The sequence below is a fragment of the Aquila chrysaetos genome, chromosome 22 (genome assembly GCF_900496995.4).
Source record: "Aquila chrysaetos chrysaetos chromosome 22, bAquChr1.4, whole genome shotgun sequence".
Classification (NCBI taxonomy): domain Eukaryota; kingdom Metazoa; phylum Chordata; class Aves; order Accipitriformes; family Accipitridae; genus Aquila; species Aquila chrysaetos.
Genome location: NC_044025.1, coordinates 14,118,761 through 14,146,538, shown reverse-complemented (window position 1 = coordinate 14,146,538; position 27,778 = coordinate 14,118,761). Strand labels below are relative to the sequence as shown.

At 52.8% G+C, this 27,778-nt stretch overlaps 1 protein-coding gene and 1 long non-coding RNA gene across 6 annotated transcripts in view; one reads left to right on the top strand and one right to left on the bottom strand.

The window, feature by feature from the left end:
• Positions 1–732: 732 nt before the first annotated feature.
• Positions 733–5,070, bottom strand: LOC115334440. Its single transcript, XR_003921124.2, has 2 exons — positions 2,308–5,070; positions 733–1,714 (listed from the first exon to the last, which is right to left on the bottom strand). It is a non-coding gene; the product is annotated as an uncharacterized LOC115334440 (long non-coding RNA).
• A 339-nt stretch (positions 5,071–5,409) lies between these two features.
• LARP1 (La ribonucleoprotein 1, translational regulator) overlaps positions 5,410–27,778 on the top strand; it is a 48,960-nt gene continuing 26,591 nt past the window's right edge. For 2 of the 5 annotated variants that reach the window (XM_029997623.2, XM_029997621.2), the window contains exons 1-2: positions 5,412–5,815; positions 22,211–22,237. In XM_029997623.2, the coding sequence (XP_029853483.1) occupies positions 5,464–5,815; positions 22,211–22,237 (379 nt within the window). In that variant the 5' untranslated portion in view covers positions 5,412–5,463. Of the gene's footprint in view, positions 5,816–16,583; positions 16,604–22,210; positions 22,238–27,778 lie in introns of those variants that run through there. The other 3 variants (XR_005931098.1, XM_029997622.2, XM_041119260.1) reach the window with 3 other exon arrangements.

The following is a 27,778-nucleotide window of genomic DNA, read 5'->3' as shown; positions in this document are numbered from 1 at the left end:
GCACATCAGGCACGAGGCAGAAAGAGGTATGTCCCCAGCCAGCTCTGGTGCGAGGTGCTGATGGCAGAGAAACACGGGCTCCCGGGACTTGCAGCACATTGCCAGCACGCTTCGTTTCTCCGTGGGAATGGCACATCCCCGGCTGGGCTGAGCCAGGGGCCTCTGGGGCTGCTGTGGGCAGTTGGGACCTGGGAGGGACGCATCTGAGGCACGTCTTGTCTGAAGCACAGAGAGCTTAAGGCATTTTGAAGAAGGATGCTAGAGCATTTATACCTCATTTCTCTTTGTAGAAGCGTCTGAAATAATTTTGCTGAAATTTCTGATGGCAGAGCGGTGGCACAGAGGGTAAATATCCATCGAAGAAAATATCAGCCTTGGTGGTGGTCAACTTATGCCATGTTTTCATGAGCACCTGGAAACTGAAATGACTTAGGGGACATGTTAAGCAACCTCGGGCTAATATATCTACAGCAAAATACACACGGTGGAAATTCTGGTCTAGAGGAGGTATTGCTCTCTACAGCCAATGTCATCAATAACTAGGAAATGGGGGTGTTTTCAGATTTTTTCTTGAGCAGACAGGGTTATTTACTGGCTTCGGGAGAGTCCTACAAGAACTGTGGCTTTTGGATGAAAAGCTCGTGATGATAAAAGCAGTTATGTATCATTAGATATTCCCCTCCTCTAATCCACATATTAAAACCATGCAAAAACTGCATAGCAGGCTTCAGATTTTTAATTACAGGATATTTACTCTCATTTAAATCTAACTTCTTAATACCAGGCAAATCCATGCGGCGCGCTCTCGACACAAACATGTTTGCAGCACCACTTCCCAGTGGGCAGAAGATGGGTGGAAGCGGCGAGGGGCCAGCGGCTCCGCAGAGCTGATGGGAGCTGGTTTCTACCCCACGCATGGCATGAGTGCCCTGAGCAGCACGGTGCCTTCGGCTGGGCTGCAACATCAAACCGCCGAGCCCGAGCCCCTGGGCCATGGAGTCCTGCTAAGCCAAAGCACTTTTTAATGGAGATGTAATGGAACTCGTTAGTGTCTGCTGTTTTATTACGTAGGTTGAAAATTACTTATTAGTGTGAATGCATTCACTCTTCACGCTGATCGTTCATATGCTTTGCTAGAAGGGTTCAAGCGCATTTATCTCAGAGCCAGGGAGTATCTTCCATCTCTCTGGATGACACGGCCGCAGATGATAGAAAAAGCCTATGGGACTGTCCGTGAGCACTCGGTGTGTTCTCATCCCCTTGCCCTGGCAGGAGGAGTGGAGAGTCTGCTGCGCCGGCTCCGTGTCGTGCTTTCGTGCATGGCCCCTTTCCCCAGAGCAGGGGCGCGAGCTCTGCGGTTAAAAATCCGGAGCAAGGAGAGGTTAAAAGCTGGGTTAAAGAAGGAGATGTTGGAGGAGGTCTCTCCGGGAGAAACCTGCAGGAACGGGTGCTTTCTTCTGGTTCTGAGCTAAAGCGAGTTGAAATGCCAGTATGTGGGGTAGTAGAATAAAAGGTTTGGGTGTTTAGTTTTAAAAGTACTCGAGTCCTTTGTGATGGCCACAATGTGCCACTAATAGGTGTCTGCTGGGGTTGGGAGGCACATGGCATGGCAGGGTGACAGGGACTTGCTGGCAGCCTGCCCTCGGCCCCACTCACCGCTGGGGCTGCAAACTGGGACTGGCATTTGGGCTTCCACGTCTTTGCGGGAGAGTACCTGATCCAAACAGAAATGGTTGAGTTAGAGTTTCCTGATGAGGATCCTTAGGGCAAGCTGGGTATTTTTCAGTGGGAAGCTGTCAGGTTTTCTGAAATTGAAAACTCCCAGTTCAATCTTGGGATTGTAACTGGTGGCCCAGAGACCTAGGAATGGTTCTGCGCCAGCATGCCACCCTCTTCTCGAAGAGAAGACGTTTCTTTTCTAGAAATAAGCTCTGGGTGCCCTTTGAAAAGCTTTTCCCCCGTGGATGCCAGAGGTAGTCCTGCAGTTTGGTCAGTGATGCTGCATTTGCAAGTGCCTCGGGAGCGGGACTACGACACCCCTCTGGGGTGGCTGGATTCGCTGGAGGGCGGCACTGCAGGGCCGCTGCAGGAAAATTTGTCCAACCTTGAGTGCGTCGTCCCTGACAATGTTCCTGCCTGGCAGGATTCACAAAGCAGGAACAACTACATAAATAAGTCAAAGCATATGACTCGGGATGGGAAGTTTGGGCTTTTCTTGGCAAAATCCCCTTTCTCTTTTGCAAAGCATTAAAGGTGCCTGAGCCTTAATATTCTGCCATCCATGTGTAGAGCTTGGGCTTTACTCACCTCACCAGGGAACAGCGTGACCGGCACTGGCCGGCAGCGAGCAAGCTGCTCTGGATGTGCTGGGGGGAGGAGAAGATTCCCTTTGGAAGCACGCTCCTGCTCCGAGCTGACTACAAGGTCGGCACAGCCCCTGGATGCAGAGAAAAGAGATGCGATCAGGAGCGTGCTGCAGCCGCTGATGGGTGTTCAGTCCTCGGGACCAGACTAGAGTAAAACCGTAGGAAACACATACAACGGTGACCTCCTGTCCGCAGTGCCAGACAAAATTAGGCCAGTGGAACCTGAGAAAGGGGCTGAGCTACCATCCGAACAGGACGGTGGAGCTAAGGGCTGTATCAGTCACATCGGCTGCTTTGTGCTCCCCCCGCCACGCACACCCCTCGCTCCAGGCCACTGAATTAAAGCTGTTTCCAAAGTGAAGGTCAGGACACCGGGTGAGGTTGCCAGACTGGCAGAAGTGGGGATATTCGGGGCCAAGCAAGACCCAGAGATGCTCAGAGAGGTTACCGACCACCATCAAAGCATCTTTGAACCTCCAGGCCAGCATCAAAGCAGCCAGGCATCTGTGATAAATATGCAAGCCACGCTTCAGTCAGGGAGAAATAAGTATGCTGTTGTACACGGGGCAGGGGAGCTCCTGCCCAAATCACTGCTCGGCAGAGGAGTTTCCCGGGAGACTGCTTCCTCGGAGCCTGCACGGGGCCAGCACAGGGCTGGGAGGCAGCACCCGGAGCCGCTTGGCATGGCCCGGGCAGGCCCGGGGACACATCTGGGGTGAAGGATGAGGCGGAGAAGCAGGCTTGGGGATGACGGTTAGGTGCTATCGTTGAATTTGGGGAAAGCAAAGCTGGATTACTTCCCGGTGAATTGCGCTGCAGAAACGTAGCGACTTCTTGGCTGCTTCTCAGCAAGTCCCTGGAGCTGAGGAGCAGGATATCCCAGTGCCGTAGACACTAGACAGAGCAGGGGAAGATGGGTCCAGCAGAGGAGTGGGGCACGCGGAGCTTGTTAGACGCGGCTCGTCTGTTTACATCAGCTGGAGTTGGCGCACACTCAGCTTCCCTTCACGTGAAGGATGGGTGTTTGAGAGCTGACCAGCCAAGGCGATTTGTCCCTACGGCTGATGCAGAAAGGCTGCACGGACACTTCCCTTTCTCCCCCCTCACCCACGCATTTATTTTCTAGCATTTAAAACATTGCCGAGGTTTGGCCTGGCTGGCCACCGAGCGAGCGTGGACGGTGAGACTCGCCCCGCTCCCTCCTGCCCGGCAGCTCTGGGGCCAGTCTGGCTCTCGGCCACCGCAGGCTCCTTCCCGCTCACGTGGCAAGCGGAGCAGCGTCCCGAAGGGACCGAGCGGCAGGAACGCTGCGCTCCGGCTGGGGGACAGGACGGGGACCCCGCTGGGCTGCACGTCCTCCGGCTGCAGCCGCCTTCCTCAACCAGCAACGGGCTGCGCTCCCCAGCCGAGGACCCGCTCCTAGCGAGGGTAAAGGTGCGAGCCTGGCTGGCGGGGAAGGCGGCCCGAACCCATGGGAGCTGTGCGGCCCCCAAGCCATGCTTGTGACCCCCCCGCAAATAGGGGACTGGGCTATACGGAGTAGAGGACGCAGCTTGTGTTATTGCAGCTCAGGTACTGGCGCATCCCCGCCGCGTATTCAGCCAGGCAGCCAGGCCAGCGGCCAGCTCTTCTGGAGTTATATATAAACTTCCTTTCGGAATTTTACCGGCCAAATTCTTCAATGTCGTTGGGATGCGGCACACGCCGGCGATCCCCGAGGCTGCGGCACGCGGGGGTGCTCTCTGAGCCAAGAGGTTGGATACCGAGGGACGCGGAGAGCCGAGGTGGTCTCAGCGGAGCATCCCTGACAGCCTGAGGCTCCCTCTGCGGATCCGCCTGACCCTTGACGTTGTTGCCCTTCCAAATGGAGCGCTGAGCTCCTGTTTGCCTCGCAGCCTCTTCTTTCCTTCTTACAGCTCCGCTGTGAAATCAGCTTTTCATCCTTCTCCACGCACCGTCAGCTGGGAACTACGTCTTCAGCGCCCGGCCACGCTGCCGGCTCTCCTGCGGGGTTTGCGCCGATGTCTCCCGGGGGCTACGGGACACGCCGGGGCTTCCAGAGGGACCTTTCTGCGGAGAAGCGGAGCGGCGTGCTCGCTGTCCCGGAGAAAAGGCCGGGAGAGGCTTGTTATGAATAAAAAAGGCAGCGACCAAGGGCCGCTGTGAATTCGACGGGTCACGGGCAGCGCAAGCTGCCTTTGAAATGCGTGTAGCTCGCGTGAATTTAACACCCGGGGGTTGGACCCTCGTGTCTCGCCGGCCCTAGGAATTAGGGGACAAACACGGAGGACGTCAGTGAGCGACATCCCACCAGCTAGAGATCAATCAAACCTCCTCGGACCGGGGGTCCCGCCGGGCTCAGGACACGGGAGGGGGTTTCCCCAGGACGGGTTTATTTCCCCGGGACACGCACCGAGTCCCTTCCCGCGCCTTCCCCTGCGGACCAAAACCACCCGCGGCCGCCCGCTCCGTTACCCCGGGGCCGCGGGGTCCCCGAGATCCCTCGGCTCCGGGTTGCAGCGTGCAGCAACACCCCCGCGGCAGCCGTTACTCTCCCCCCGGTTCACACGACCAACACCCGTCCCCGTCCCACGCCGTGTTTCTGCAGCAGCGGAACCCCGAGCCGCAGCAGGGCCTCTCCCAGCCGGCGGTGAAAGCCACGGCGGCGGAGCCTGCCCCCAGCGCGGAGGGACGGGACCGGGACCGGGACCGGGACGCCGGTGCGGACCCTTTAAGCACAAACCCCCCCCCCCCCCCCAACTCCTCCGCCGCCACCCGCGCAGCCGGGCGTTGCATCAGGCACGTGCGCGCCGCCGGCCGGCCCGCGGGGGCGCGCCCCGCCCCTCCCCTCCCCTCCCCTCCCCTCGCCGGCAGCGCGCGCGGGCCGGGGCGGGCGCGGGCGCGGCGCGCGCCCCCGCCGGCAAGTCGCGTGGTCCCCGCGCGTCTCCATATTGCGGCGGCAACGCGTGGGGGGGGGGGGGGGGGGGGGGGGCGGGGCGGTGCGAAGCGGCACGGCGGCGGCGGGCGGCGGCGGCGGCGGGGCTCGGGGGCGCCGCGTGCTGAGGGGAGTTCCCCGGCGGGAGGCGGGGGCGCGCAGATGGCGACGCAGGTGGAGGCGCTGCTGCCCGGCGCCCCGCTGCTGCCCGCCGAGGAGCGCGCCCTGGTGCTGAAGCCGCCGCAGGACGGCGGCCGGGAGAAGGGCGAGCCGCCCATGGGCCCCGACGGCGGCCCCGCGGCGCCGAGGCCGCCCAGCGCCAAGCAGCAGAAGGAGGAGAGCAACAACCAGGAGAAGGAGAGCCTGCTGAGGGCCGGCGGCGAGGCGGAGGACGGCGGCGAGGCGGGAGGTGCGGGGCGCCGGGAGTTCATCGAGGCCCCGCCGCCCAAGGTGAACCCCTGGACGAAGAACGCCCCCGCTGCCGCGCCGGCGGTGAACGGGCAGTCGCCTCCAGGTGGGTGCCGGCGGTTGGAGCGGGGTTGGAGGGTGAGGTGGTGGTGGTGGTGGTGGTGGTGGAGGGTGGGGGGGTCGGTTGCGCCGCCGACCGCGCCCCGGCCGGCCGCGCCATGCGGCACGGCGTGGGGACGGCGCCGCGCCTGCGGCCTGCCGGGGAGCGGGGCCGCGGCCGGCGTGAGGGGAGCGCGGCGGCAGGAGGAGGAGATGGCGGGCGGGGGGCGGCGGTGGTGGGGGGGCGAGGCGGGCGGGGGGGGGGGGATCGTTAGAAGTAGGAAGCGGCGACGCCGTCCGTGGCCATGAGGCGGGGAGCGCGTGTGCGGGGGAGGGGAGGGAGCGCGGCCCGGCCCGGGCAGCGGCCATGAGGCGGCGGGGGACGGACGGACGGACGGACACGCTGAGGGCCCGGCGGCGGTCGTTAGGTGGCCGAAGGCCCTGCGGCCCTGGCGGCGGGCACGCGGCGCCCGCCCCGCTGCGAGCTCCCCCCCCCCTCCCCGCTCCTTTCTCCCCCCCCCCCCCCCCCCCCCCCGCTCCCAGCATTCCGCCGCAGCGCAGCGCAGGCAACGTGGTTGCTTCTCCGGGCGCCGCCAGCGTGCGGCTTCCCCCGGGAGCCGCGGCCCGGCCCCCGCCGCTCCCCGCCACCGCACCCCCCCTTCCTCCTCCCCGGGGCGGGGGGGGGGGGGGCCCTTTTCCCGGCCGGCGGCCCGGCGTTGCCCACGTGTGCGGCGGCGGGTGGCGGCTCCCCCCCCCCCCCCGCCCGCCCCGGTGCGCAGGCCGCGCCGCCTTTCTCTGCCGACTCATGGCGGCGGGGCCGGGGGGCTGCGGCGGCCGAGCGCGGCTCTGCCCCTGCAGGCTTGCAGCCGTGGAGAGAGGCTGTCAGCAGCGAAGAGTGCTCGGCTTAGGGGGGGGGTGTCCCCAAAAGGGAGTCGCGTGGGGAAGCGGAGGGGCGACGCTGTCCAAAATCGCGTTTGTAACCCGCTGCTGTCGTCAGCAAAGGCTGAAATTGCAGAACACCGTTTCCTCGGAAGTTGGGACGGGTGCTGCTTTTTACCAGGAGGGTATCGCTTATACCTGCTTCAGGTGAATCGGTAGTAAGAGGAAAACACGGAAGTTTGCACTAAGCGTCTTGTTTGGGAAAGACTCTTTAATTTTTCCGGCCTGTCTCTCTTAACTCTAAAATTGCACCGCCAGATATGACATCAGATTCCCAGTTACTGTATGTGCTAGTGTTTTGCAAGATCTGTTACTGCCTAGCGTGATGATTCATCAGAGGGATTGATCTTTGGAAGATGGACAGCTCTGCAATTTCCACCTGGAAAGCTGTCATCTTAATGGGGAGTATAGAGGAGAAGTTAACTGTGGCAGGTAAAAGTCCACATTCAGATTGTTTGGTGGTTTGTCGTTGTACACACCAGCATAAGCAAAGCGTAACGAAATCCAGGGCAGCGTTGCCATCTGCATTTGCCTCTTGCAGTATGACGTAAAACTGGTCACATCGCTCCATTGTGCTGCCTTCTCAGGTAACAGTCCCTAGAAATGAACCAGAAGATGTAAAAATGCAAGATTGAACGTTCCTGTTTGAGGCTCATGTCTAAGGCCCGTCCAGGTTCATTACTGGGCCCATCGCAAAGGTGGGTGACTCGTCAAAGTGAGCAGACACGAGGCAGTCTGGCCAACACAAGGAGGGGGCCCTTGTGACTCCTGAGATGATTTTTTGAGGGAGAGAGTGTGTCAGTAGTGTTTCCACCCTATGGTACGGTAAGGGATTAGTGCTGCAACACTCAGAATTTTCTTGGGCCCAGCACAATTGTCCCGGTGTTCCCAAAGGTGTTTAAATAATGGAATTGGTTAGTGGTGCGTTTTGGGATGCTTGGCAGCAGTGACTGGTTCCTGCAGTGCCCCAGACACTGCTGTTTGGTTCTCCTCTCTTGGGGCATTGTTTCTTTTGCTGCCTGTTTGTTAGCAGAAGAGAAAACGTGTAAAATAAACATGGCTGGCGAACTCCCACAAGAGGCAGGCTGGCAGCTGACATTGCCTGGTGGCCCTTCACCCAAGTACGTTCTTGTAGAGTTTGCAGGCTCCTGTTGTGTCTTTGCTGCTTTGGGTGGAGGATTTCTTTCGGCAGATGCTTACAAAAAAAAGATCTGGAGCATGAGTTTGTGTGAGAGATGGTGCAGGTGAGGTGTGAGTTGTCATGTTGCAGTGACCTCCAGGAGGGTCGCCTAAGGAAGGTGAGTCCTCTGTGCACTTGAAGCGGATTGAGAGCTTTTAAACTGTGGCAAGTCACTGCTGGATGTTTTTAGTTTTTCAGCAGATCTTAGAAAAAAACGGCTCACGATCCAGCGGTGTTCCCAGAGCAGTGCTTGTGTGCTGGAGATACTAAATGTTTCCAGCCCTGATCCTGCCAGAGGTAGTGAGGAGACCGAGGAGCCTAGTAAGGACAGCTCTGTAAAGATAAAGGGAACCCTCTATGACTTGTTTTACAGGCTTTGAAAGCCCTAATTTTTTATAATGATTATATTAATTATAGACCCATAGAGCAGATTTAATGGACAAGACCTACTCCTTAGGTGTTCACCCATTCTGTAATGCTCTGTGTTGGGATTGGTGCTTATAAAAGTAAAGGCATTGAGCTCTGGCTTAGGGAAACAGCCACCTTCAAGATCTTTGTGAGTTTCTGCTGTCTGTGTTGGAGTATGGATAGGGAAGAGCTTAACAAATCCGCCTCTGGTTGTTTTGATCTGTTTGACTCGCTGCAGCTGGGAAAGTTGAATGTGTTGGGGGGCTGATGTAGGGACTGAAGGGCAGTGTCCTTTCTTGATGGATTAGGATTTATCTTCAGAAGTTGGTGTCTTGCTTACCTGCCGCAGCATTTTTACACTCAAGGGAGGCAGAGGTCTGTAATAGGGTGTTTGAATAAATGTTTCTGCTTTTTCAGGAAGGAGGACTATCGAAGCAAAGCCTCTCCTTGCTTTTTAACCCCTCCTCCCAAAAGCACAACGGCCTGGCAGTAAGTGGAGCAACCATTAGATCGAGTTAGACAACAGCGATACTGCTGATGCTGTAAGCCAAGGCTGAGGCTCAGCTGGAGTGGCACACCAGAAAATTTTCCTGGTGTCTTGACAAGATGCGTGTTACATTTCTATTGGTGTGCATTCCAGAGTCAGGATACAAGAGAGCAGGGAGGATCCTTTGAGTCCTGAGATAACACGTGGTCCTGTCCTATGTGGCGAGGCTTGTACTTGACACGGCTTACTGCTTGTGAGGGACGCTGGCAGAGCTGGTAATGATGCCTCATTTTTACTCTCTAATGATCTAGTAACGAGGTCTGTGTGACTGTCCCCTCGTTATTATGCGTTCTCTTCTTATCATGTAAATAAATGCAGCCAGCAGCCTGACTGGTGAAGGCATGATGGTAGTGTCTGTGTCTGCTGTAGTGAAGGAAACGTTTTCTGGCAAAAACAGCTTTGCACTTTTGGCCATAAACCAAATTCAAAGTATTTTCTCAAATTCTTCTATAGAGGAGAAGTGTGGCTTGCAGTTGAGACAGCTCGACCTTCTGGAACATGTTGTACTCCGCTGTGCCCTGCACCAGGGCTGGTGCTGATGCAAGCATTGGTGCAGACAGGTGTTAACAGCACCCCGTTTTGAAAACCTGCTGGATTTATTTCAAGAAATGTTGCATCAAGGCACTTGGCACTTCTTAATTTTTAAAGCCATTTACATCTTGGAAGTAAGAACGCGCAGGATTTAATGCCTGGCACTGCAATTGCCAAGCTTTGCCTGCACTAACTTTTATGCGGGTTTTCATTCTTGTTGCAAACGCTCAGCCAGGAGAAAGCGGCGTATTTCCTAGTGGAGATGCAGGTGGTGTTTCTTGAGTAGAGTTTCTTGCTTGCTGTTTGGCAGATGCAATGGGCAAATAAGCAGTACTTTCCAGAAGGCACACCTTAGTTGCTAGCAGCAGGCACCAGAGGTTAGCTGACTATTGTTCAGAGAGAGCACGTGTTGCTTTATGCCAGAGCAGAGCCTGGGTTGGCTACGGGTACTGAGGAGAAGGCAGGGGAAGATTCATTAGCTTCTCACCCCTCGCTGACTAACTCCCCATAGGGCTTTCCTTGAAACCAGCCTCCAGTGCAGGAGATAAAATGTATGGGAAGCTTATTTTACCTTTGGCATTTCTTTGCATTCCGGGTAGATGCATGCATCTGCCTGCTTGGGTATCCAGCTCAGTAGTGCTGCACACACCTATTTCCAAAGTGTTGGGCAATTCTCGCTCTGTCGCGGCACGTAATTGTGGAGCTCTCCTGGCTGTTTGTTGCAACAGAGCTGCTATCGCAGCAGGAGTCCTCCCCCCTCGCCCCGCCCCAAGTTTCCTCTCTGAAATACTGTTTTGTTCTGATCCCACAACTTCACGTTTGAGTAACTCTTCCCGTCTTGTTGGGGAGAATGAGGGTAACTGGAACTCACTATTCCAAAAAAACATGAAGCTTAGCGTTTTCCCTCCCCCACATACCTTTGCCCTTCAGCTTTGTGCTGGACCTTTGCCCTGTTCTGCACTGTTTGTTTCGGGAAGGCTGGGGAATGCGGTGCAGCTCCTGAGAGCTGACTCACTGGCCCTGGTTGTTGGGCTTCAGCGCTTGCTTCTGCTGCGACCTCCAGTTCCAGATTGCCAGGTCCGAGGTGTCGCTGGAGGGTTCTCACCAACCACCTCCTTACCCTCACAACTCTTCTTTTAAGCTGTTTATTGCCTGTGGTGCCATGGGGTTTCCACTGGGATTGCATCTGGGATCACTGGATTGGGTAGCAGAAGGACTCGGGTCAGATGTGAAGACAAAGCAAGTACAAAAAGCAGGGCTGAGAATGGGGGCACTGGGGCTGCGCTGCAATGCTCTGCTCTGCTCTGCTCTCCCTTCCAAATTATGACACCTGATCCTTTCGCTGTGCTCAAATAGTGTGAAATTATGCTCAGGGGAACGCCAAATGCCGGCTTGGATAGAGTTAGGTTGCTGTTTGCATACTTGAAACTACTTTGTAATGAATCTCCAACACCACCTCAGTGGTAGCGCTTGTTTGGCTAAATAAGGAATGGGCATTTTAGTAGAAAGCTGTGCTATCTAGACCAGGTTGAATGTTTTAATCCTTGCAGTTACTATGGCTGCAAACAGGAAGGGTTTAAAAAAAAAATTCATCTTAATGAAAACTTAAATACGCTTGAATACTGACAGAGGATCGTGGTGTCCTTTATGGTGTTGCGCCTCTCGGAGGAGCTCTGCTCCCATCTCAGTAACCAGGTAAACGGAGGTATGGTCGCCTCGCTGTAGATCTGGCAGATAACCGATAGGAGAGCTGGGAGGGCTTTTTGCTCTGCTCTTACCGTAAGTCCAGTTGGGAGTGGTGAGCTTTGTTCATTCCCAGCCACGATACACGTTTACGTTATGGTCTTTAAAATATTATTTATCCTCTGGTTGTTTTGGCATTGGAACCTTTGCTGAATTCCTACCAAGGGCTTAAGTCTCCACGCTGCTGGCTTTGTCAAATCCCTGGCTCGCTGTGCACAGAGGGAGCTGAAGGACAGAGGTGGTGCAACTTTGGTGATACCTGCTGGGTGCTCTCATGGTGGTAATGCCGTCTAGGTGGAGCTTTGCATGGGCAAGGAGTTGGAGCTCTAGGTACCCTGTGTGGATGTGTGGTCTCTGGCATGGCCAGCTCTGCATTTGTCCCTTCCTTCGCTTGAGGCTGGACTTCAGTTCCAAACTCACTCTGCGGGTCCAGGTGCTTGTTAGTGATCTCTGAGTAGAGTTGGGAGACTTTTCTCCTTGCATTGAAGTAACTGGCTAATCTGAACATCTAGTAGCAAATGATACAGCTGCACGACTTGAGCTGGTCAAAGGAGAGGTAAAAGAAGGACTTCGAAGAAGTTAATGCAGTGCCGCGAGAACTTAAATCAGCTACTGGTGTATTTAGGCAACAATAATTGGCGACCAGAACAAATGGGAACTGAATTTGGCCTTGAATAAATCAATTACCAGACTTCTTTGTGGGGAGAGTCCTGAGTCAGGGTCAGTCTGGATTGCTTGGCTGAGAGGAGAAGTGGGTGCACACGTGAAGGTCCCGCAGCCATGGAGTAAAAACTGGCACAAGGCATTTGGTGAAAATAGGTTTGCTGGTGGCAATCCTCATACTGTGCAAGATACACATTTTTGGGGGGAAGGGTTGTGGAAACAGTGGTCAAGTCAAGTGTCAACATGTTTCTAAACAGAGGCTCATCCTGTAATTGCAGGTTCTCAGAAGGTCCTCTTAACTGAACTTTCCTCTATCAGAGCATGCATTTGTGCTACAGTTTGGGGGGCTTCTGTGGACAGGCCTGGGTGGATTGCCTTTTCTGAGCAAATTGGCACATGATGTGTTGTAGCCCTGCTGGTCTCGGTATTGCACTGGGCTGCCGGAGCCAACCTTAGCAAGTCATCCAGCCCAGCTTCAGTGTGACACTCGCTATGGATTTTGCCAGGGTCAAGAGCATTTCCTGCGGCATTAAAGCTACATGTGCTGGGGGATATTCCGCTGTGACGTGCAAGGAGAGGGAGGAAGGGCTGTGAACTGGCTGATTTAATACCTGCATTATCAGTGGTTTACCTTCAGTGTCCTTCTGGAGCAAAGCTGACTTAGGAGCAGCAGCTTGCCTTGACACTTCCATGGGTTATAGCACTGTACAGGAATGCGCAGCGGGCTTCAGTGCTCTGCTGTTGTTGTGATTTTATTTTTCTTTTTTTTGGTTTTGAGTCACCCTGTTCCTTTACATGGTCACAAGTCAGAAGGACTGGTAGAGATCTCTGCTGCGGATAGCTTGGGGCTGATGGTGTGTGGGAGGTGACCGCGGTGGCCCTGATTGGGTTGGATGCTCTGGCATGACGGGTGAGGTGGAAGCCTCCATTTGCTATAGAAATAGGCAGTGGAGGTGGCTGTTGGTGTGACTTGAGGTCTGTCGGTGCCGCTTAGTCACCAGAGGTGACACAGGCACCCTTTCTTCGCTTGACCTAGAATATGGCACTCCGGTTCCCTCCGGAGCGTGCATGGCATGCACAACGTGCTGGCGGGCACAGCTTGCCCCCACCTGCGCTCCTGGGGGCCAGGCACCCCTTGAAGTGGCTGGAAGCAGGTCTGCAACCTGCTGCATTAGCAGGCAGAGCTGACCCCTGAGCTGGCCGCGCGCCCGCAGGTGCTTCTCTCTGTTCGCGACTTGCTCCCCAAAGTGGCCCTGGCCTCCGAAGGGGCTCAGGAGAGGCATCCCTGCCCCACGAGGAAGGTGGTGAAGGAGAAGCATCTCTGGTGCTCCACAGCGTTACGTGTTTGGTCTCTGGCAGGCTCTGCAGAGATCCCTTGGTGATGGTGAGAGCGGCAGCTGGGGGTGGGCAATGGGGAGAAACAGGGGCTCAGATGGGGCTTGTGAACCTCACGTGTCCTTGACACACGAGCCAGAGTTAAATGGTGATTGGAAAGCTGGGCGGAGGGGGGGCGCGGAAATCTGCTGCATGTCCTTCCCGCTGGGCAGCGGTGCAGCCGGAGGGGCTGTGTAAGCCTGGGAGGGCAACACGAACGTGGGAGCCTGGTGCTGCTCCGCTCTTCCCTACCCAGGTATGGGGGTGCAGCCCCGGAGGCCGGGGGGGTGGTGGGAAAGAAGCAGAGTCCATCCCGAGAACACTGCTGAGCACGTTTTTCCAGCTGAGCGGCAGCATGTGCCGCGCTCCTGCAGAGTGACTCTGCAGTCTGCAGGGCATGGCTGCGCGCTGGAAGGGATCCGCCGGCGAGAGGGAGGGCGCGGGGGGGGCTGCTTACCTCTTCTCCTTTCCTGGTAGTCATTTGACTTCTTTGATTCGGCTGCTGGATGCATGCGTGGAGAGGACAGAGGGTTTTCAGGGCTAGATAAGTTAGGTTTTAAGAAGTCTGAAACACAGAAGAGAGGTGAGTTTTTCCTGACTAAATATGTGGGGAAACAAGTATGAAATGGGAAAAACCACAAAAATGAGGAAAGGGTAGAGTTTTGTTGATGGGAAAGTAAGAGAAAAGGTGTGTGGGGAGATTGGTAACTTGGAGGTGCTGCCAGAAGGTGGGTACGTTGCTAAATACTTAGCGCTGTCTCTAAGCGGATTATTTGTAATGCATATTCAGCCTTCACACCAAATCACTCTGCTTTTCTTTTTTCTTTATAACTGCTTTTGAAAGCTTCTGGTCAGTGGTGCAAATTATTAATTTACCAAATGTTAGTTACCAAACTATCTGGCTTGCGCACTTACAGATGATGAAGCTAGGGATGGAATGAAATAGTGAGAACTTATGGCTAATAAGAAATACTTAAATGTTTGATAAGCCAACATTCACTTCACTTCAGACTACAGGAAATTAATTTCTTCAGATTCTCCAAGGTCAGATCTTCCATTTTTTTCTATTAAATGTTGCAAAAGAAGCACTGAGTTTATTCCTGCAAGACACTTAGGATTCTCACTACAATAATGTTATACTTTTACTGTAGCCCTTCCAAATAGTCACAAAGTCCACATAGCTCAAGAGCAATGTCTGTTTATGTCGGCTCTCCCAGCCTCACAGAACAAGCCTACTGAAAATAAAGGCTTGACCATAATAACAAATAGCAATACTCTTGGCCTCATCTAGCACAAAAAGAGATATTAAAGGAGTGACTGAAGAACTTCACCCTACCCATGTCCCTCCAGACAGGCTCACTTTGGCAAGTCAGCTACAAGGCTGTGCAAGGCAACAAGTAAAGGCAAAAACAGAGCAAAGAATTAAGTGTAAAGAATGACACCAGTGTGCATGATGCTGAGAAATTATGTGACAGTAGCTGCAGATACTGAAATGTGGAGAAGTGCATCCCAAAAATGTTGTTGGGAGGTTTTACTCTGACTGAAACAGAAGTGATAGGATATTTGTGCACAAGATCCCACCCAACAAGACAGAAAAGCAAATCACGGAGGTGTCTCCACCATGTGCTCAGATGACAAAGCATGAGACTTTGCTGGCTGTAATCATATTAAATTTCACTTCCCAACTCCCAGCTAAACCTTGAGAGCTTGGGGGAATACCTAGTATGATCTAACGCATCTTCTGAGTGCTCAGAAATCCTCTGCCACTGTAGAGGGTCTGGCACTGAGCTGAACGGAAGGGGGACTGATTTGTTTTGGCTTCCCAGTCTCAGGTGAACTCTTCTAACTCCCCTTTTTTTAATCGGAGAATGACAGGTGTGACATTTGCACACTGTGCAGGGAGGAATTTGCTGTAAGTGACCCACGTTTTTCAAATGTAAAATTAAACCCCTAAGTAAAAATGTGAAGATGATTTGGAAGAGACGTGGCAGATTACAGGCAGACAACCCTCTTAACTTCAGTTGGAGCTGAAATCTGAGTTGATCTAATTAACAGCAGAGATGTGGAACCAAGCAAGGATGGAGTTTGGAGGGTGATTGGAAAAGCTGTGTGTTTGATTAAAACCAACCAGATAGCCTGGACTGGAGGAGAGGAACATCTCAGACCGTGAGTCTGATGATTTCTAATTCAGTTAAGAGATTTAATTATGTTGTCTTCACTGTGCTGCCTTGTGTATCTTACAGACCCCCTGCTTGGCCCTCTGCCCGCAGCCCTAAGGTGGAGAGCACCTTGAATTTTCAGTTCTTGGGGTTTTCACAGGGATTTATGGCATCCCTGCCTGATGTTACGCGCCATACCCGTGATACTGGGGCGTTTGAGGAGGTGGGGGGGATCCTCCTTCATGGAGAGGCTGGATTTCTGGCTACAGTAATGGATTCTCCTCTGCAGGGAGAAGGATCTGTCTTGCTCACTGCTTATTAAGCTGTCCTTAGGCGACGCTTTGCTGTGGTGTCTGAGACTGCCTGCCCTTGATGTGCACGCAGAAAAGCGTGTTGCAGAGCAGTGTGCGATAACCCCATCGGAGGGAAACGCTATCCTGTATTGGTTTTCACAGTGTGGGATCCAGTTGGTTTCTGGGCCGCACCAAAATGGTTCCTGTATTTCAACAAGAGTCTGACATGCTAATTTTGCTTGATCATGCCTGAAATTTTACTGCCTGTTCAATACCCAGTAGCTTAAAGAACAATTTGGGGAGGGTGACTGTGATCATTGGACCCAGACTCATGTTGGGTAGCTCTCCTGGAAGGCTGGAGACTTCCTGTGGTGTCACTTCAGGCTTACTGGTGATTAAAGCATGTGAGGCAGAGAGCTGGGTCACCAGCTGCTTCACGGGAACAGTAATCAGGCACCTTTAAGGTGCCTTGGACTTCCTCTGCAGCTTTTTGTCTGGTGCATGAATAGGATTGTTAGGGCTTGTGGTTGGAGCAGCAGCGCTTTGTTCCTTGTCCATTTTGGAGATGGGGGGAGAAGGGGTTAATGGAAGTGAACACCCAGTGTTTGTTCTCTCCAGCGCAAGCACTGATAAGTGGATGGGAGAAAAAACAGCCGTGACCTTACAGTTATTCCTTGTGTGCCTGTGCATATGCGAGTGTTGGATTTGCAAGACTGTCTGTTTGGAGAGAGCTCATTTTTTCTGGTCAGGCTGACCAGATGCATTCCCCAGAACCCTGTTGGCATCTCTGGTGCTCAGAGAAGAGACCTGGACCTTCTTCCAAGCAGATCTCTGAAAGGTGCTTTTGCCTGGCACAGTGCCGGTCCCACTGGTGACTGTGTCTTCAGCCAGAGCCACAGCCCTGCTTGGTCGGCTCTGCTCCCCTTCTTTCTGGAAGAGACTGAATGTCAGCATTAAGGTACTAATTTTGTGTGTGGTGTGAAGTAAAGCTAGGGAGCTATCTCAGACAGATAATGCTCTGATTTTGCAGGAGGTGATTTTTTTCCAGGGGTGTTCCTCTTGCAGCTCGGTGATGCTGGAAGTCTTCACTGCTTTTCAACTACATGAAGTTGGCAGGGGCAACCCAGCTGAGCTTCATCAAAACCATGGTCATTTATACACTGAAAACCTATTTCAAGCCTTTGTTTCCATGTGGTCTGTGGGAAATCAATGTCACAGCTCACACTGGCTGCAGCTTTTCAGCCTCTTAGTGTAGGTGGTGGGGGTGTCTGAGAAGGAACCAAGCCTCTCCTCTGGATGAAGAGCAGAAAACCACTTACCGGGGGTCTGGGGATCTGGATACCTTTGCAGAGAAACTGATTGTGGAGCTGGTAAATGCTTCTGTAGCTTTTTATCTTTTTTTCTTGCACAGACCTTATGGATGTGTTGGGACCTAACCAACATCGGGTTAGGGTTGATCCATCTCGCTTGGATCTTTCACCCATCTCAAGATTCAGCTTCTCTTTGAGGGGGTAAAGATACTTCTTGTTACAGTAGCTGAGCGTTGTTAAGAGGCATGGGAGGTGTTTGCCCAGACCTAGCGGCTGGGGAGGGTTGGGAAGAGCTGGGTGGCTGAGAGCCGGACCCTCCCTGAGCCTGCTCGGCAGGTAATGAAGGAGGGGAGCAGGAAGCAAGCAAGATCTCAGGAGGGATGTAATTGGCCATGCTAATCTTTGGGTTTGGGGTTTCTTGCTTTGCTACTTTTTCCTAGCAGACCTCACCCCCTTCTCTGCTGAGCGTTGCTTTGAAGAGGCCTGTAGCTATCTCAGGAAGCTGTGCAGGCACTACCTTGGCCTCTGAGGGGGAGCCGGCTGATACACATTTGAGCTGAAAAGTTGTCTGGGGATGGGGAAGAGATTCAAGTGGCGCTGGTCTTTTTGAAGCAGACACTGGACTATGTAATTTGGACCTTTTCCCTGCCTGTGCTGTTTGCACTGTGAGGATTGCAGTCATAGCCAGAGGAGCAGAACTGAGTTGTCCCTGCCGGGTGGCAGGTCAGGTTAGGAGGAGAGATCCCTGGAGATCCTGCTGTCTGCCAGCATTTCCCTTCCCCATCCCTCTCCTGGGCAGCCAGTGCAGCCCTGCAACTTTCGAGCCATTGCGACCGAGTTCTGGTCACGTCTCTGCTGCCGAGTCCCCATGTGACCTTGGAGAGGTCATTTTTTTGCTGACGTCCCAGTCTTTTGTCTGCAAAACGTGGAGGATGATTTAGTTACAACTTCATGGGTCGAAAGCCAGGACAAATCAGCTGGTGTCTTCCCATAGCAGTGGCAGTGTGGATGAGCCCTGTGTCCCGCCAGGAGTGGCTGAGGAGCATGGTATCTTCTACGCTCGTACCTGTGCGTGCGGAGGAGCAGCCCTTGCTCAGCACACTGGTGCAGTGGTACCAGTCAGCGTGCTTTCGTGACGGGCAGGTGACATAAAGCACACTGAGGTCCTTTTCCCCCCAGTTTGGAGAGCAGAGCGGGTGGTGGGGTGCAAAGAGCTGGTTCTCGTTGGCACTCTGCCTGTGGCTGTGCTGCCCCTCTCGGCAGTTACAGCTGCGGGTTGCTGTAATAACGAGTCAGCGTTTCTCTTGCGTCAGGGCTAATGAGCTGCTCTTCTGCTGCTGCCTCTTGGGCCCTGCTGGGAAGAAGCAGCATCCCTGCCTGAAGAGGGGTGCTGGTGGCAGAGGGGCAGGGGACAGGCAGTGGGTGGTGGAGGTCCCTTCTCAGCTGTAGCTCCTGAGCAGGGAGAAGGCAGGCTTCCTATGAGGAGTTTTGGATTCAACACTGAAGCGTGGCTGGTGGAGGAGCCCAGTTAGCAGCGTGCTTCCGCAGTGAGCGGGGGGAGCAGCGGAGGGGATATGTGGGCTCGTAAATGGGGTAGCCTTTCTGGATCTGTCCCAGATACCTGAATAGCAGCGGTGGCCAGATAGCCCCAGGGGAGGGGGTATGTATGTGGATGTATCGGCTTTTCTCTTTAAATGCCCCATTTTAGCATATGGTCTCCTCCTGTGTTTAAAAATACCATCAGGCAAAAATTGGGATTCTGTATCCACCCCCCAGCACCACCGCAAATAAGGAGGACTGCCCTCAATTTGGTTACGTCTCCTGGGCTTTTTGTGCAGCAGCTCTGGGTATTGGTGTTCAGAGCAAGCACCTCTGTACCGGCTCTGCACACTTATGTGACGGTCCTGAAAGGGACGCTTCACGCCCATCCCGACATCCTGCCTGCTGTGACACGCATCCTTGACCTCCTCCTCCTCGCTCCTTCCTCCACCCCCCTTTGCTGATAACAGGGAGATTCGTGAAACGTGGTTTCCGCTGAGATACTGTAGGCTGTATGGTTCATGTACAGAGCTGAGGAGGATGGTAAAGGGCTTGGGAAATATCTGGCTTGGCAGACTGGCGCAGCGATGAAGCGATCATTGGTTCCCGTGGTGATTATAAACCCTCTGTTTAGACACCAAGTCTTTCTGGTTTTGGGCCCATGCTGAGAAACAAAGTGTCTGCATGCTAGAAGGGGAAGGAAATGTGAGACCACAGGGCCCAAATTTCTTGGGTCTTCCTTGCTTGCATTGTGGTACTGTTACTTCTTGCTCCTTGCCATTTGACTGCCTGGGGGTTATTGCGTATAGGCCCAGCGTGGCAGGCTGGATTTGGCTGGGAGGTGCGGTGCAGGCAGGGGCAGAGCTGCCTGGCTCCGACACAGGGAGTGCCTGCTGCTGGGCAGGTAGTCGGTCGGGTGGTGGAGAGCTGCTGCGGGGCATCCTCTGCAGCATCTGGCCTGTGTCAGGATACCCGGCATCGGGGTGCCTTGGGGAGAAAAGCAGTGTGTGTGGTGGGAGGAATTGGTGGGGCTGGTTTGCCACGTTGGGACTTTGCTTGAGCAAAATCCCAGCCTGGTCTCTGTGCCTGGGTCCTTCGTGTTTGATTTTTAATCTTGGGAGCGCTGGGAAGGGACGTGACCTGGACAGGCAGCCTCAGTCCTGCAGTGTGCTAGACGGGCTCCTTGGAGAGCAGCCCTAGGGGTTTATCTTAGCCCTGCCAGCCATGTGTGCTTCTGCCTCCTTCCCTACCATGGCTTTCTTGGGAGGAGAAAGTGCTGCCTGATTTAGACTTCTGTTGGGCACCTCAGGTGCTGCCCTTAATTGGCAGGCTAATTTCTAATCTAGTCACTTGTGCTTGCAAGGGGAGAAGGTGTCCCAAAGGGTTGTTGTGCCTGGGAGTCCCTGACCAGCCCTGCCTCATACGTGTCTTCCCAGCTCGTATGTGTCATCCCAGCAACCCTATTTTTCAGAAGAGCAAGTCCTGCAGACTGATTGCTCTGTGCTTGTTTTTGGTAGTGGGGAAAGCTGCCTGCAAGCCCAGCACTCTGGGCCTCTGCCCTGGAGAGCTTGGAGTCAAATCTGTGTCAGTTGTAGGTGTGATGAGTTGGACAAGCTCAGCCTCTCCCAGACAAGAGGGCTGAGGAGTAGAGGCAAGTGTCCTTCCTCAACAGGAGTTGCACTGGCAAACCTCTCAAGGTGAATGTGAGCAATATCTGCCCCGGTCATCACGCGTGGTCCTTGCTTTCTACTGACCTAAGCAACTGAGGTGCTTCCACTGCGTTTTTAGGAAATGTAGTAGCAAATCTGCTATCGAATTGTTGTGGTTTCAGTGGCTGGTTGTGCAGATGGCTGGCCAGGCTGCAGCATGCATTTGATGAAGAGTTGGTTGGACAGCATAGCAGGAATGCAAACTGGAGAACTGCACCTGGCAGGGGTATAGCAAGGGGAATGTTTGCCAAGGCCTGTAGTTCTTGGCTGGCACAAAGGAATTCCTTTTCTCAGCCATTGTAGTAGTATTATTATTATTGTTATTTAATTTTGTTTTTTGATAATAGCTGGTACAGCTAGCTCATCCAAGCAGGTGGGATATGAATTAACCAGTGCTTCTACCTTGTTCGTCTGTGGAGAAGCTGCCTTCGAGTTGCCCAAGTAGGAAAATGCAGAAATTGCCTCTTGTTTGGGACCTGTTAGATCAAGTACAGGCTGTTTCTACTCACTGTTGTAGGAGCCCGACCTCGTCAGCAACCATTGCAGAAATGCAAGATGTTTAGATGTACCTGGGTGATGTGCTGGTGGAGGGTTGTGGTAGAACATGCAGTCTACAAAGGATCCAGATCGCTGCTTGGAGGCTTTTCTGGATGTGTTGGCTTTTCCCTGAGATCATGCCTTGAACATGGCCACAGGCCATAACCCTGTGTAACAGCGGAGGGAGTTTTGGTATTTTTTTTTTTTTTTTTTTCCTCCCGCTTGCTTCTGCTCATACATGGGATGAAAGCATCCCTGCCTGATCGCAGGGTCCACTGTTAAAGGTAGATAAATAGGAGCTCTTTGGTAGAGGTGTGTTTTTGCTGTTTCTGCATTGGTTGAGCCCAGGCTAGAGAGCATTGCCCTGTCCAAGGGGTAGTCCTTGCAGCAACTCTTGTGACTTTACGGCTGAATGTGTGTTTTGGACAGCTGATAAGCAGGAGCCAGGGGCCTGCCCCTGTCCTAGCAGGACCTTGGCTTGCTGGCAGCTTCCCTTCCCCCTCTTCCAAGTTCCTTGAAGAAAAAAATAGTGTATTGCTCTTTCAAAAGTGATGTTTTCATAGCTTCTTGGGGAGCCTTTATCAGCAGGCTTTCTCCACATGTGCTGTCCTGCGTGCTCCTCAAAAGAATGAATCTTTCATCTGACCCTTCCCAGCTACTTCAGTGAATATCCTCCTCCCAGCAATAAATAGGATCCATCAGGAGAAGGACCTGTACCTCTAACTGGAAAGAGCTTATGGGGTGGGAAGGTTGAGTAATCTGTTTCAGCATCCGAAACCCTCCAGACTCCAGCAGCTCTGTGCAACGGGCTGCGCTTGCTGGCAGAGCCACCTGAGATGGGAAGGGGAAGGCGAAGGCATTCCCCTGGGGTGGTGTGTGATGTGCCAAGGCACCGGCTGTCCGCTCAGGTGATGGGTGCGTGCTTCTGGCTGCCTGTTCTCTGCTATAGGTGCTGTGTTGGAGCCAGGCACAGCTGTTGATGTCCCTTGTGGCTGTGAAAGCCAAGAACCATCAGGAAAATGCTCATTTTGCTTTTGCTTTGCCACCTGCGCTCCCTGGCCGGTTACGAAGTTAGGTGTTCTCCGTGCAGGTTTCCATTTGATAATGCTGGCCAGCAGGAGCATGGGGGTGACAGCAGCTAGCTCATTGTGTGGAACTTTGTACATCTCGTGAGCTCTTTATTCCTCACCGCTGTCTCTTAGAAGCCAATATAGAAGGTTATTTATGAGAGCAATACGTTCAGGTAAACACTGTCTCCTTCAAAATGTTTCTCACAACAAGTGGTTGAATTGAGGTAGGTTGCAAGCTGGATTGATGTTTAACTTGGGATACTAAGAAAATACTTCCTCTGTTTAGTTAAAGCAAACAAATCAAGAGGGGAGGGACCTTTTAAATATGATTCACACTGCAGCTGCAACCCATACTGACTTTTTTCTTTTTTTTTTTTTTTTTTTTTTTGTTCTTTTACAGATATATTTCCAACTGATGGCCAGTCTGGTATGTATTAATTAAAAATGGAGTTCTTCAAACCTTCCTCTCCCATGCCTTCCCTGCACTACTCTTTCTGCAGAGACAGCGCTAACCAGATTTAGAAGACTGGTACAGGAATATGCAACAGACATTAATTAAAAAAAAACCAAAAAAAACCCAAAAAGAAAACACAATCCCCAAAACCAAATCAAACAAAAACTTGTCAAAAAAACAAACCCCACACAAAAAGCCTGTCTAATATTTGGCCATTCCTACATGGCAGTGATATGTTTTATGCTTTCATGTAGTGATGACTACAACTGCTGGAAGGTTACTTTCCTCCTATACATTGTAGCATTGCAAATTTGGGTGTCCAGGGTGAAAGATTTTGGAAACTGGTAGGTCTTGGTCATCACACATAACTGAAAACTTTGATGTGTCAAGATGCAACTGTAACTCAGAGTCACCACTGTTAGTCTGTATGTTAGTTGTATACAGCTTGATGTGTCCATGAACCTGAAGATGTATATTTCAATTTGCAATACTTTGAAAAGATGCAGACTTCCCCCTTGGCTTGTTTAGTCTGTGTGTTGCTGCTGAGTATTGCTATTAGTGACAACCGAGATACACACTGTGTGGCCATCAGTGCAAGACCAATGAAAACTTCCTGGCCCCAGTAGTGCGTGCAGCCTCGCTAGGAGAGACCCTGCAGAAATGGATTGGGGCCCTAGGGAGGCAGGGGGAGGCTGCTTTGGGTGGAGGTCCCAAATTAGGAAGGGGATGTAGTTTTTAAAAGCAGCTATTGATGATCTCGATTCTTGCTTTTCCCAAACTGCTGGGAGCTTTTCATCCAGGTTGATGTTGTTGAAGTGCCAAGGCTGAAGGAAAGGTTTATGTTTTACCCAGTGGTACAAAGACCAGTCAGTAAAATCCTGTTGTCTCAGAGCTGTAGTGCCTTGTGGAGATGTCCTGTAGCAAAGGCACTGGGAATGGGGGTCAACGGCTGGCTTGTCCTTGTGTGGCCTCAGACATGTCACTATGTCCACCTCCTACCTCCATCTTTGGCTTTGCATGGGATCATACTTCCCCAGTTCACACAATAGTGTGAGGATAGATCACTAGCTGATTGGAGGCATTGCGTGTTTGGGATTTGGAAGTATGGAAATCAGCTCTGTTGTCTTAAAGCTGATTTCAGTAAGAGTAACTGGTTTTAAGTGGTCTGGTGTAACATTGGAGACAGTGTAATTTGACTTAATGAACTGAACAGGGGGTGGGAAGTCGCGTGTGTGTATGTGTTTCCAGAGCTCTAGCCAGCTAATGAGGCCGTGGTATATAACTAGATCCACTGGAGCATTGCAGAAGATGTTGACGTAACCCAAGTAGTAATCCAACCCATTTGTAAGTATTTTATGACTTTCTCGTTTTCAGAACACGTGTGAGTGTGAAATACTAAGACTGATTTTGAAGGAGTAAAGGTATATTCCCATGTGCTGAGTTCATAAGAGGCTTTTCTCCACCCTGCTGAAGATCTGCCTTCATCGGCTGTTGGGTTTTGTCTGCCTGTGCTGCAGGCTTGGAGACGTCCTTTGGTTGGCACAACTCCATCCTCTGCCCTCCAGCTGGTTGGGGACCTCCGCAGCTGCCTCCAGGGTGGGGCATGAGTGTGTGTCTGCAGCAGATAATAGCGTTTCAGTACGTGCGTGTTAGATGTCAATAGTGTTGCAGAAAACATTACCTACAGAGTTTGGGGTTTTTATACAATTCTATATTTTTAAGGAGATAAGTGAAAGCTTAAACAGGATTCCTCTTAATGATAGTGGCACAGGATGCTGCACAGTCCTTTCTCATGCCTTCTCCAGAAAAGCCTTAAAGCTGGTGCTATGCTTTTTCTTCCCAGGCACTAAACTTATCTGGGAGCCCTGCTATCTCAAAACACAGGGAAGTGTGAAGGCAGGGTAGCACCGCTGGTGGGGGGCGGCAGGCTTGCCTGGAGCATACCTGCTCCTAGCACCAGAGTTGTGCACTCCTGAGGCTGTTGGGTTTGACTCCCTCACCTCCCTTTCATCGCTGAGGTGGTTTAACAAGTTAATTTGCTAAAGTCTGTTACTGCAAATCACCAGAACTCCCATATCTATGTCAGTGCCTATTTTCTAAGGTTAATCTTGTAAGGCCAGGTGGGTCTGTAGGGCTGGTTTCCCCTCTTGGTGAGAAGTCCACTGTTCTTCCACCCAAGGAAGTGGTTAGCATAGTGATGGAGGATGCTGAGTTGCAGTAACAGAGTTGGGACTTGCATAGGTGGGGAGCCTGAGCCAAAAATCAGCCATTTTGTAGGCACAGTAGCTATAGCGTGCCCCAAAGCATGTTCCCGCTTGTTAGCGTATGGATGCTGGAGGCGTTCTGCCCTCAGCCTGGTGTCACATGCAAGCACTATGGAGGTGGAAGGGCAGCAGTGTTTGCATCCTGGTTACCTAACAGCATTTGGAAATAAAGCTGTTCTCGGAGAGAGGCGACTGACTTTCTTTTCTGTCTAGCACAGCAGTTCCTCAGTCCTCTCCTCTCCCACATCCAGTGACTAGGATTTGGCAGCTGCAGGGTGCTTTTCAGAAGAAGCCATTTCAAACCTTGTGATCCAGAGCTCAGGTGGAAAGCCGAGAGACTTCAACACCCTTGAGAGATGCAGGGCTGGGCTTGGCAGAGCAGAGGGATGGACTCATATTCCCTGCTTTTGCTGTTACACGAGGGCTATGAGGGCGCATCTCCACCCGGACTTCTGTGGACATGTTGGCCGTGAACACCTAACCCCTCTGCGAGGCTGCCAATGCCATCCACCTCCCAGGACTTGCTGCTGCGTGGGGTGGTGAAGTTTGCTGCCTGCTATTTAAGGAAATACTTCGCTTGTTTTAAATGGATCTCCTGCTAGCGGATCTGCTAGCTTCTTGTGCTGTTCCTGTGCCCTCCTGGCATCGTACACTGCAGCCAGCCCTCATTCTCTCCGTGGTGGAGGATCCCAGCCTTTTTAGTCTCACCTCTTAAGGGGCTGCCCCTGGGCGATCTATTTAATTGCTTTTTCTCTCTGCATCTGTAACACTACTGTGCCTTTGTTGAAATGCAGAGACCAGAGCTGACTGCAGGGTGCACTTGTGGATGCACTGGTGTTCAACAGAGCAGTGAGTGATGCTCTGTCTTGGTCTCACTGCTCCTGATGATTTTTTTTTTTAATCTGCTGCTGTACCCCGAGCTGATAATTTTGGAGAATTGTCAGCAGTGGCTGAGGTATCTTTCTTGAGTTATAAATGCCATTTTGAATTAAATACTATGAAGTTTTCCATAAAGAGATGTAGAGATGTGGGTGATGCTCCCACTGCAAGGAAGCAGTTTTTAATCCTTTATAAAGGATCTATAAATTAGGAGAGAAAGTGCTGCGTTGCAGTCTTTTGTAGCTGGGTATACCTGCCTCCATTGGGAAGGCTCACTCTGATTAGGGTGGTTTTTACTCTTTTACGTTGTGTATTGAAACAGGGGAGGCAGCCACCTGTAGCACTGGAATTACCTGGATTGGAGAGAGTGGTTTACGCAGCAGGATCCACATGATTGTGCACCCAGGAAGGAAGTTGGCAGCATTTGTTGCATCAAAGTTACTTCGAAAAATCTTGACTTTCACTGCATCTGGCTTAAGGTGGGGGGCATAAATGAGGATATTGTGTCTTGTGCTTGGAGAGCATGCCCTGAAATCAGCTTGGCTGAGGTACAGTAATCCTTAAGTAGCAAAAAAGGAGCCTTTCTGCCTGCTCTCAAAAATTGCAAGAATGTTTGGCTGCCTTATTGTTTTCAAGGTTTTAATGCTCTCGATTCACCAACAGGAGGAAGCCCCCGTACCTGTGCTTGGTTTAATCCAGGTGGTTACGAGACTGTAGGATTTAGCTCATTTCTGGAGACACTGCTTAGTGGGTGACCTAGGTCTGGCCTCCCTGAATTCCTGGGAATGTTTGCTGCACTTGGTCCTACCACCAAATCGCTATTGCTTTCCTCCCACCCCAAGAGATGCGGCTGGATTTCTGTCTGGTGGTGGCTTTGTCTTCCTTGGCCTCGCAAGCTGAGCTGCTGCTCAGTGTCCTTTTGTTATATGCAGTCAGGGAGGCAGGTTTGCAGCTGACCTGGTGCATACTTCGAGAGCGAGGTCTAGTGGTTGCTTTGCAAGTGGCCACTGCACAGGGGCCATGCTGGTCCTGCAGAGATCCCTTTGCAGAAGTAGCCAAAGTCGGGTACAGGAGTCATAGTGGGGAGGAACTAAGAATGATGTTATTTAAATTGCATCACGATCTACTTTCCGGAAACCCAGTCTCTGGCTCTCTTCTTTGAGATGGTAAGTTTTCCAGAGGCATGTTTTGTGCAGAGTTTGCACCTTTGCCTTGTACGACCCCTCGCCCTCCTCCGCTGGCACGGGCAGTGGGAACTGCACAGACCCCTGCTAGACAGTGCGAATGCTCAGAGCTGGAGGGTCTTGTGGCAGGCACTTGGCTCTCAATTCCTGTCTCTTCGTTGTTAAATATTTACGGTGAGATGTACCAGATGCTTCCCAGGAAGGGTTTTGTCAGCTTCCAAGTCCCCAGATGCAGCTGCAGAAGAGGCTGACGGCCATTAAAGGGATCGTGTCAGCGCGACGCCCTGGGTTCGGCAGCGATGCGGTGACCTCCCCTCGCTCATGCTATGGGCACTGCCGGTTGTGCTGTCTCATCGGCCGCAGTGGGTTGTGCGCAGAGAGCACCCCTCTGCTGATGACAAGAGATTAATGATGTCTGGTCCTCAGGCGTTTTTTTTTTTTTTTTTTTTTTTTTTTTTTTCCCCTCTATTCTCCTTTGAAGCTCTTCCACTGCAGTGGGAGGGGGTGCGGGTGATGCTCTTGGCTTTTGTTGCCGCACACGTTTTTTCTGGGACCTTCTCTCCGCAGCAGCGGCACGCGTGTGTGACGGCTGCCCGCTGCCTTTGCTCCCTCTCCGTTCTCAGTGTGACCGTGTCTGTCCTGTTCGTCCAGCGGCCCTGTGGAGAGGGGTGGGCTGATCCAGGTGAGGCAAACTCCCGTTGCCAGCTCTGAGCATCACCAGCCCTGGGTGTGCAGAGGCTGGCAGCAAGAGCATCGCTGCTGAATGCCACCTCTGCACTGGTCACGATGGTCAGGTTCCCAGTGTGCCTCCAGCTTTCAAGATAAGGTCCAGGACCTTGGGCTGGGCCCTGTTTGTTGCTCTTGGTGCTTATCAGCTTTTGTGGCTGACAAGGTGACCTGCTGTGCAGCGCTGAGGGTGGGACGGGAAGGTCCCCCCCGGCCCGGGCTGCATGCTGGTCTGCCCCCCCCCCTCCCCAGGACAGCCCGTGCATGTGCATGCATCCCAGGCTTGCTCCCATGCCGGGCGTCCCGTCTCGGTGTTACAACTCCTGGCTGGATGAGGGACTTCCCAGGTGCCATGGAGGTAGGATCTCTGGAGGTGGCAGGTCGGTTCCTCCAAGGAGGGGCCAAGGGAGGGGCGGGCTTGCTAGGTCATCGTTTTTCTAACTAAATATAGTTGCCCGTGC